The sequence below is a fragment of the Mercurialis annua genome, linkage group LG2 (genome assembly GCF_937616625.2).
Source record: "Mercurialis annua linkage group LG2, ddMerAnnu1.2, whole genome shotgun sequence".
Taxonomy (NCBI): Eukaryota; Viridiplantae; Streptophyta; class Magnoliopsida; order Malpighiales; family Euphorbiaceae; genus Mercurialis; species Mercurialis annua.
Window position 1 is genome coordinate 9,475,102 of NC_065571.1, and position 11,299 is coordinate 9,486,400.

General features: G+C 40.9%; 1 protein-coding gene across 1 annotated transcript; it reads right to left on the reverse strand.

Annotated features, from left to right (window-relative positions):
* Positions 1–8,706: 8,706 nt before the first annotated feature.
* On the reverse strand, positions 8,707–10,721 carry LOC126666686 (uncharacterized). The gene is made up of 3 exons (XM_050359525.2): positions 9,984–10,721; positions 9,352–9,896; positions 8,707–9,274 (listed from the first exon to the last, which is right to left on the reverse strand). The coding sequence occupies exons 1-3, from the start codon at positions 10,696–10,698 to the stop codon at positions 8,798–8,800; spliced, it is 1,737 nt and encodes a 578-aa protein (XP_050215482.1). The 5' UTR covers positions 10,699–10,721; the 3' UTR covers positions 8,707–8,797.
* Between the last annotated feature and the right edge of the window lie 578 nt (positions 10,722–11,299).

Genomic DNA, 11,299 nt, shown 5'->3' on the forward strand with positions numbered 1-11,299 from the left:
TTGGGTTGGCCGGTCTCGGTTGGAGTTATTTCTGCTACGAAGTCCGCCAAAGCTTGTGCTTTCAGAGTTGGGCGAGGTTCGTATCTTATGTCGTGTTCGCTGAGTTGGATGGACCAGTGGACTAATCTTCCGGAGGTTTCTGGTCGTTGGATCGCCTTTCGCAATGGTTGATTTGTCCTTACTACAACATTGTGACTTTGGAAGTAGTATCTCAGCTTTTTAGCTGTGGTCAGTACGGCAAGTGCCATTTTTTCGATCTCGGGGTATCGTGTCTCCGCGCCCTTCAGGACTCGACTAATGTAGTAGATTGGCTTCATCTCGTTATCTTCTTCCCTTACCAGCACTGTCCCGATGGTCTCGTTCGTGGTGCTGATGTATAGGTATAGTGTCTCCCCTTTCAGCGGTCTGCTTAGCAATGGTGGGGTGACGAGGAATTTCTTTATTTCTTCAAAGGCGTTCTCGCAGTCTTCATTCCATTCAAATTTTTGTGTTCCTTTGAGGGCTTTGAAGAAAGGCAAGCATCTTTTTGCTGAGCAAGACATGAATCTACCGAGTGCTGTGATTCGCCCGTTGAGTTTTTGAACTTCATTTATGCTTCTTGGTGCCTTCATGTCCATAATTGCTTTGATCTTCTCGGGGTTCGCCTCTATTCCTCTTTGAGATATCATGAATCCCAGGAATTTCCCGCCTTGTACGCCGAACGTGCATTTGTCGGGGTTCAGCTTCATTCCAAACTTATTCAGTATGCTGAATGTTTCTTCAAGATCTTTTGCATGGGTTTCTTCCTTCTCGCTTTTGATGATTAGATCGTCTACATACACCTGGACTCGCTTTCCTATCTCGTCTTTGAACATGAAATTCATAAGTCTTTGGTACGTTGCTCCAGCATTTTTCAAGCCGAAAGGCATTGCCGTGTAGCAGTAAGTTCCTCCCTCCGTGATGAATGAAGTTTTTTCTTGGTCTTGCTCCTTCATCTGGATTTGGTGGTAGCCTTGAGCTGCGTCGGCTAGGCTATACATCGCGTGTCCGGCAGTAGAGTCCACTAGTTGGTCGATATCGGGGAGAGGGTAACTATCTTTAGGACACGCTTTGTTTAGATCGGTGTAATCCACACACATTCTATTTTTTCCGTTGGCTTTCTTTACGATAACTACGTTAGCTACCCATTCGGGGTAGTGGACTTCTCGTATGAATCCTGATTTCTCCAGTTTTTCTACTTCTTCAGCGATTATTTTCTGTTTTTCTTCCGAGAACTTCCTTTTCTTTTGCTTCACTGGGTTCGCCGCTTCTGCTACATTTAGATCATGAGTAATGACGTGGGGGTCTATTCCGACTATTTCTGATGCGTTAGCAGCGAAGGTTTTGACGTTGTTTTTTAGCATGGCTGTGATTTCGCTTTCGATCTTTGGGTTCATGTTTGCGCCGAGATTTACTCTTTTCTCCTTGTCGAGTTGGAGTTTCTTTGTTTCGCCTTCGGGTGCTGTTTCTTTTTCTTCGATGTCGTGATTAAGGATTTCTTCTATTGCCATTGCTTCGCCTGATTCTCTTATTGCTTGTTCGTAGCACTTTTTCGCCTCGGCTCGGTTTCCTTGTATCGTGATAATTCCTTGTTTCGTCGGTATCTTCATGGTTAGCGCCTTTATGCTTGTCACGGCGGCTGAGTCGTGGAGGAAAGGTCTCCCCAGTATCGCGTTGTACGGCAGGTCGATTTCTACGACGCTAAACCGTGTAGGTAATTCCTCGCTTTTCCTTGTCCTTCCTAGCTTGATGTCGAGAGTAGTTGTTCCATTGGGCTTAATTGGCAAGCCCCCAAATCCTACCACAGGCGTGGCATTTCTCTTTAGTTCCGCTAGGTCTCCTCCTAGGCTTTCGTAGGCCTTTTTTGTTATCAGGTTTATTGCGCTTCCTTCATCGATTAGGATTCTCTCAACGTTCCAGTGTTCGATGATCATGGCCACTACCAGAGCTTCGTTGTGCTCTTCGGCTATTCTCCCGAAGTCCTCTCCGTCAAAAGTCACTGGAGGAGGAGTTGAGAGTTCTGTTGCTTTTCGTTTTCTCTGTGTCGTTTGATCTTTCAGGTTTACTCTTTCAGAAGTCATCTTCTTCAATGAGATTTGTTTTTGAGTTCAGAAAAGCTCCTTCTTTTGAAGTTTAGTTAAGCTTTTCCCACAGACGGCGCCAATTGATGGAGTCTGCCTTCTGAACCGGTGAGTGAACCTGCAAAACAGGGTAGAAGCTAACCGGACGGTGGTTGTCCGATTAACTCTCCGATGCTAAAGTCAGTTTAGAGCTTTGAGCAGCGTTTTGAGTATATGAATGTAATTGTAATTCTAGGCATACCTCGTGCTCCTTTTATAGTAGACGAATATACCTAGTAGAGTTGTATTAGGTAGGTGAATCCTACTTTGTAGGGATTCGGCCGTATCTTAAGGATTCTCCTGATTTGTCGAGATCTACCTTAATCTGATAAGAGTCCTATTTAGGAACGTCTTCCTAAATAGTCTTATCTTCCTAAAGTAGAGCTTATCCTTCCATATGTAGTGTTTGTGTCCAAATAGGACAAGGTTTCCATATTTAGTCGTTTATCCGAATCCTGGACCTGACGCGCTCTTGGCGGATCATGTGGGATTCGGTCTTTATCAGTGTATTACCGAATCTTAGAGATTCGGTATCTCCTTCATATCTTTCCGTCTCCAGGGGGAGTCCGGTGTCGCCTGAGAGTGGATCTCCTGCAACTCGGCTCCATTATACTTACAGTAGGATTCGGTATCCATCAGTAAACTTAATTGGAACTATCAAAGTGTGTGCTTTCCATATAAGTCTTTCTCATTTTAGGGTTAAATTAGTCATTTAGACTTATATTTAAAGCAAATGGAAGGAGTAGCAGGTTGTACCTCGGTTGGTTCGGTTATTAAAATCGAATGCTTATAATTTTTTAACCAAATCTTAAGCGAAATAAATATTGCAAATTGAATGGTATCTTATATATATCACCGAATGTAAACAAACCGTTATTGAATTATATATTATAATTAAAATGATTATATTTCTTTTATATTTTTATGAATTTATTATACTTAGCTAATTGTATATTAAAACTTAAAAGTAAAAGAAAAAACATAAGTTTTTTCAGTTTGGAACATAGTTCAAAGTTCAAACCGTCAAATATCAGAATTAAACGAACTAAACACGGTTTAGTTAGGGTTGCATTAGTGTTTAGAATTGGACTATACTGTTCTTAAGCTTATTTACACCGAACGTGTCCCATTCTAGGCTTTCAAACACGGCGGCTCTTATGTTTTAATTTGGGCTACAAACTGTTTTCATGTATCTGCTTTTTCTAAGGAAATTTCATCACCTCATTTCGTTGGTTTTTTCCTCCCAAAATTAAAGTCAAATGCTTTGGAAAAAAATGTCCCAAGTGATAATTCATTGCGATTTAGCTTTATTGTTAAATTCTATCGTTATCATTCTAAAACATGTTTACTAATAGTCTGCGATGGAGGGGCTTTTGCGATACAATAAGGTCACGAATTTAATATATATATATATATAATAAGTTATTTACTCCCACAAGCGTTTTTTTTTTCCAATAATGAAAAATTATATAATAGTAAAACTATAAATAATTCTTTTTTTTTTGAGAATAATGAAAATTTCATTAATAGAGAAATAAAAATACAACTTGATCAAATATTGAATAAATCAATACATTCAAGAAGTAAAATAATAGAACATCAGTAAAATAACAGAAAATCATATCTAATTTCTTCAATCGCATTGACGGAGCTCTTTGGGTATGCAACTCGGCGATCCGTCCGCTCCACTCGAAGGTTATTTTAAACCACAAATCGACTCTTTGGTCTTTGAATGAGTCCGATTGGGAGAATATTAAAAATAAGATTTCTACTGATAGCACTTCAGATCTATGCTCCGTAGATAATTCCATCAAGGAAATAATAAAACCCATAAAGGGTAAGAGCCAGAACTCCACAAAGGAAGACAAAACATCCATAAAGGAAGAAAGAAAAATACCAACAGATCTCAGATCTGTGATTATTGACGGAAAATAAACTAAATACGAGATTTGAACAGAAAACGAGAAGGTAGGGAGGTGATTTTGAACCAAAAAGTGGCCAAAATCACCTCCCTCTTGTCGCGGCTAGGGTTTCTGAAAAGAAAGAGAGAGTTTGTGTTTGATTTTGTATTGTGAATAAAACTATAAATAATTCAAATGTAAACAAATAATATTAACTTTATGTGTTATTAAAATATATGGTTAATTCCAATAAAATATCAAACGTTTACGGATTTTGTCAGTTATAGCCAAATCTATCTATATCTATATCTATCTATACTATATATAAAAGCACAGATGGGGGGGGGCAAGCAAAATTACTGAATAATCCTTTTCAGTTTACTAATAAATAAAAATTTTATAGTCATTAACTAATTAGTTATTTAATTAATCACTATTGTAATTAAATTCCTAATTAGAATAGGTAGCTAAATTATCTCCAATTTAATTTTTAGTATGTAAAAAATAACTAAATTGTCTCATAAATTAGTAGGAATACCTATCTTTTAGTTTGATTGAACTACAAAATTAAAATATTATATTTGGTCAATATATTATTATTTAAATTTCTACCTTATTATTTTTAAAGATATTATTAATAAAATTAAGTAAATTATTTAATTATGATTATTATAAAACCAAAAAAGAATAAATTCAGTATGAAAAAAAAATTAATAACCGAATATATTATATTTATTTTTATAAAAATTCTAAATTAATTTAATATTAATTATAAATAAAAAAATTGATATAATTATAATAAATTTACTAATATGTATATTGACGAGTTACGTTACGAGCCACGTGCATAGCACGTAATGCGAATTTATTAAATTAAGAAGGGTAAACCTCTTGTGACAAGCGTGCGTGCTTTATTTTATAATTAATAAGTTTAATTACTATAAACCCTTTAATGATATAGCTAACTGATGGATACCGAATCCTACTGTAAGTATAATGGAGCCGAGTTGCAGGAGATCCACTCTCAGGCGACACCGGACTCCCCCTGAAGACGGAAAGATATGAAGGAGATACCGAATCTCTAAGATTCGGTAATACACTAATAAAGACCGAATCCCACATGATCCGCCAAGAGCGCGTCAAGTCCGGGATTCGGATAAACGACTAAATATGGAAACCTTGTCCTATTTGGACACAAACACTACATATGGAAGGATAAGCTCTACTTTAGGAAGATAAGACTATTTAGGAAGACGTTCCTAAATAGGACTCTTATCAGATTAAGGTAGATCTCGACAAATCAGGAGAATCCTTAAGATACGGCCGAATCCCTACAAAGTAGGATTCACCTACCTAATACAACTCTACTAGGTATATTCGTCTACTATAAAAGGAGCACGAGGTATGCCTAGAATTACAATTACATTCATATACTCAAAACGCTGCTCAAAGCTCTAAACTGACTTTAGCATCGGAGAGTTAATCGGACAACCACCGTCCGGTTAGCTTCTACCCTGTTTTGCAGGTTCACTCACCGGTTCAGAAGGCAGACTCCATCAATTGGCGCCGTCTGTGGGAAAAGCTTAACTAAACTTCAAAAGAAGGAGCTTTTCTGAACTCAAAAACAAATCTCATTGAAGAAGATGACTTCTGAAAGAGTAAACCTGAAAGACAAACAACCAATGGACCCAAAAAGCACTCCGGAGATAATCAACGTGACGGAAGACGGGCTTCTCAACTCCCGGGAAAAAAGCAACACCGGAGAGCTCTCTTTCTCAACACCCCAGTACCAAACTAATCCAATAAGAGGAAGCATCCCAATTGCTTTCAACCTAAGCACTGAAGAACAAGCACCAAATGCAGCGACACAAGATCCACACAGCGAAATGCTGAAAAAGATACTAGAATCTGTGCAGGCAAATCTTGACAGATTGGCTAATGAGGCCAAAAGAACAAACGACAGGCACGAAGAAACTATGAGAATGCTAAGGGAAAACTTCAGCCCTACAGCTCCCAGAAGAAGAGAAAGAACAAGAAATGCAAACCCAGGCCGACGGGAGACAAGGGCAGAAAACAACAAAAGCAAGGAACCTCGGACCAGAGGAAACGAAGAGAGGAACGAAGCAAGAAACCAACGAGAAAAGGAAACCAGCGAAGAGGAAAGTCCTGACAGAGAAAAATCTAACGAGGAATCACCAGAGGCACCCAGAAATGAGCACAACCAGGAGGACGCCCGAAGCGGTCTGATTACGAAACGAGACGAACGAAGGGAGAAGGAAAAAGAAGATGCCCCACCAAGGAGTAAGCGACAAGAAAGAGATGCAGGGAAAGAACAAAATAAGAAAAAACACCAAGAAGGAGAGGGCGAATCGTCAGAGACACCCCAAAAAAGCAAAGCCACATATGTGGTGGAAGAAGATCTAGAAGAGAAGATCGCCAAAGCGCTCAAAAAACTAAAATCTGAAGAATTGGATATAGAGGACCTCAGGCTGAAAGGATCACCCCTCTCGCCCGAGATCATGGAGGAAACCATCCCGTACAGCATGAAGCTGCCGACTTTGCCAATTTTCAATGGGGAAGGAGACCCCCGAGACCATACCTCTAGGTTCACAGCGACCATGGGGCTACTCAGCGTATCAGACGCCATCCTCTGCAGGGTTTTCCCTACCACGCTCACGGGCACAGCCCAGAGATGGTATAACAAATTAAAACCAGGCTCGATCAAAAGCTTCGCTTCGCTTTCAACAGAATTCCTCAACAGATATCTCACAAACATCCCAGCTAAAACCACTACCAGTATCCTAAGAGCCTGTATCCAAGAAGAAGGAGAAACCCTGCGAAGCTACATCGAACGATTCAACAAGCAAGCTATGAAGATAGACAACCTGAACGTCGACATGGCGACAGAAGCATTGCGAGACGGGACGCGATTCGGAAAGCTGGTGGACAAGCTGCTAGTCAATAAACCCACAACTTTCTCAAACTTAATGGGCATAGCTCAGAAATACTTCGAGTTAGACGAAGGGCGATTCGCGGAAAGGAAGCAAAAGGAAAAGAATCAAAAGAGAGATCCAGAGAAAAAACCAAGTCCAATCCTGATGACAGAAGAGGAAGACCCGAAGAAAGCAGACGATTCGCCCCCCAGACAAGATATGAATCGAGATATGATCCCAGAGATGATGAGAATAACTTCACTCCATTAAACACCAGCCGAACTAATGTCCTCATGTGGATCAAAGAAAACATCAAAAACGTGGTATGGCCACCCAAAATGAAAGCAGAAGCAAGAGACACCAGAAAGTACTGCAAATTTCACGACGATTACGGACACGAAACGGATAGCTGCAGAGACTTAAAGGTCGAGATCGAAAGAATGATCGACACAGGCGAACTGAGGAAATTTGTGGCCCGAAAAGAGAAGAGCAATGACAAGGGAGAAAAAAGAAACAGAGAAGACAAGCCAAAAGAAAAGGAAGACGAGCGCCCATCCAAAATTCTGGGAACCATACACATGATTAATGGTGGAGGGCATAGTAGCTCCACGATCAGGAGGAAGCAAAGGAAGGAAGTAATGAACATACGAGAAACTCACATGCCGCCAGTGATCTTCGATGTAGAAGACTATGAACACGTCAAAGCACCTCACAACGATGCTTTGGTAGTGACTACTATCATTGAAAATTGGAACATGGAGCGGATCCTTATCGACGAAGGAAGTGCAGTAAACCTCATGACGAATGCAGCATACAAAATGTTGGGAGGAACAGCGTCAAGGTTACGCCGAGTCCCAATTCCGCTATCAGGACTCGGTGGACCCTCCATCACCCCGCTGGGAGCAGTCACCTTGGAAGTAATAATCGGCCCAGAAAGAGGAATGAACAAGAAAATCATGTCACTATTTAACATAGTGGACATGGAATTGACATATAATGCCATCCTAGGAAGACCTTTCCTCCATGACTCGGCAGCGGTAACCAGCATCAGAGCACTGGCAATGAAGGTACCGACTGAAAAGGGAGTAGTGACGCTGAGAGGAGACCAAGGAATAGCCAAGAAGTGCTATGATGAATCAGTGGTGGATCTCCAAGAAAACAAGACCGAAAAGAAGGAAGAATAGGAATGAAAAACGACCCATCATCGGTAACGACTCTCCGTCTTACCAGATGGCGTCAAATCTATCTTTAATGCTTTGTATGCCATCTTTTTATCAATAAAAATTCAATTTCGCTACCATCTGATTAGCCAGACGAACCAATAAAGAAATAAAAATCAAGAACAGCCACGAATGATTAAATCAAAGACGAAAGAAGAAAAAATAAATTAAAGATCAAACTCAAGAAAAGCTAAAAGCCAAGAAAATGAGTTTAAATTAACTCAAAGCAAAATCGCCGAACCAGGCAAATCGCCACGAAAGGCTAAAAACCAAGAAAACGAGTTTAAATTAACTCAAAGCAAAATAGCCGAACCAGGCAGATCGCCACGAAAGGCTAAAAATGAGTTTAGATTAACTCAGAAAAGGCGAATCGCCAAAAAAGAGTTTAGATTAACTCGAAACAAAAACAAAAATAAAAAGAGTTTAGATTAACTCTACAAAAAGCAACGCCAAGAACAGGGTTTAGAGTAACCCTCGAGGCAAGACAAGTACATAAAGATAAGGCAAAAGCACATTTCGAAGAAAAACGAAGAAAATATATTCATAAATTGCGAATTACAAAAAGCAAAATTAATACATCAGCAAATACAATCAAAAGAAAACTACTAAACACGGTCTTTAGAAATCTTGACGAGGAGATCACGGGCGATGGCCTGGGGATCCAACCCGTTAACCCCAGAAAGATCAATATTGGGATTCTGCTCCAGAAGCTTCTTCCCAATCGCAAGGCGATACTCGCTTATCAGAGCAGAGTAAAAAGCCTTCGTATCTAGCAGACGGATGTGAAGACCTTCAACCTCCGTTCTAAGACTATCCCTCTCCCCACCAACAAGGGAATTGATCCGAATGAGCTCCTCGATCTCTTGAGTCAAGTCATCGATCTTTTTCTCAATCACTTTCACTTGGCGATCATTAATCGCATCCTGCGCCTTGAGCTGCGCCAGAAGGGAATCATGCTCTTCCAAAGAGGCCTTCAATTTCGCCCTTTCAGACTCGGAAGTCGCCAAAAGAGCAGACAGACGCTCGACCTCCTCCTCGGCACACTGTCGGCGGTCGTTCAATACCAGAACAGATTGAAGGGCCTACACACCAGAAATAAACAAATAAGAAAGCAACTGAATACAAAAAACATATTATACTCAAGAAAGAAAGCACTTACAGAGAAACCATGAAAACAAGCCAGATCGGAAAGCTCCTGACCCGGCCTACCACAGAACCACGTGACATCATCAGGAATCGCCAAAGTCCGGATATATTCCGCTAGCACTCTCGGATTCAGCAAACTGGCAGGATCCTGACCTTCGACCCATTGAACCAAGTCTGGAGCAGAAGAAGAGCTTCCAGGAAAACTCTCCCTCGTAGGAGAATCATCGACAACTCGACGTCTTTTCCTAGACGGAGAATCCGGGTCTCGACCTAGAGAAATCTCCCCCGAATCAGCAACAACAGGCCCCCCTGAGGCCACACCCCCAACTCCCCCCGAAACGATAGATGATGCTAGAGGGGGGAGTAGTGACGGAATCGCCTCGTCGTCGACTGGAACAGCCGAGTCATCACCATCATCATCATTTATAACAATAACCTCAGGCAACGCTACCTCGGCGGGAGCTAGGGGGATATCAACAGGAGCCCCATCCACGACAATGTCGCCAGGAATAACGTCGGCGATAGGAACGTCAGGACCACCCATCGGAACGTCCAAATCTACTTGAAATCCGGAAAGGAAATCGTCAGAAGAAGAAGACATCCTACAAAAGAAACATTAAAAAGAACTTAAGCAAATTAATATACCTTGAACAAAAGAGTAGCAAAGATCCGCCAAGCCTCGAGGAGGATCCTCCAAAGGAAACCATCGACTCCGAAGATGACTATTAACCAAGACATCTAAAATGGGACGCGACACAATACTACAGGAAGATATGTCAAAAGCAAGCTTTGACTCGGATAAACTTAAAGGAGAAGAATAGCTCCGAACTGGATGAGAAGAAAAACCATCCGAAAAATGAAGAAAAGCAAATTTATGATAGACAATAAAGAAGCGCCTTCGCCAGCGACTGGTTAGGCAAGGAAGATAAATACGAGATCGCCCTTCTCTACCAAGGGCGAAAACGAAGCAGCCATCACACTTCCTAAAGTCTACAAAATGATATAACACTTTGAGAGAAGGGGCACAGCCCCGGAGCCTACATGCCTCCGAAAAGGCGAGCACTACTCTAATCGTACCAGGGTAAAGTTGCCCTAGAGCAACCTTTAAATCCCTACACACTTCTACTAAAAAGGGATCCAAAGGAAACCTAAGACCAGCAGCAAATTGCTCTTCAAAAAGAACCGCCCTACAAGAAGATCCGGGAGAGTCAGACGCAGCCATATCGGCACCGGGTAATATTACCCTATAATCAAAAGGAAAACTATACTTAAAATAGATATCTAAGACTTCATCCCTACGAAGCTTCGATCGGGTAAAAGCCATAGCAGCGCAAGCATCTTCCACTCGACTAAGAGGCATCCTAGAACAGGGAATCACAAACATAAACACAGAATAAGGATCAAACAAAAAATATATTGAAGAACACGTTGAAGAACACATCAAAGAACAACAAGTACAGAAGAAATTTCCAGAATATAAAGCATGGAGAATATACAAAGAAGAAAGCCATATTAACATCCAAACGACGAAAGAAAACATACCTGAAAAATCTGGAGAAAACAAGTCACGAAGAATCAAACAATCAAACGAAGAACGAAAAGGAAATAGCTACAAGAAATGAGAGTAAATTCGAAAAGCAAAGTAAGAGGGAAAAGAAGAAATGCGAAGAGATTAAATACAAAACGCTTTTGAATCATTAACCTTTTAAATCATTAAATGCCGACACGTGGCAACACAGAATCTTACTAAAGAAGAAACGTCACCCACAAACATATGAAACGACTCGCCCGGAATGCAAAGCGACTCGCCCGCATAAAAGAACTCAGCTCCAAAAGAGCTAAAATCCACTAAGGCATAAATGCCAAACTACTTCAGCTCACTTGCGGGGGGGCTAATGATGGATACCGAATCCTACTGTAAGTATAATGGAGCCGAGTTGCAGGAGATCCACTCTCAGGCG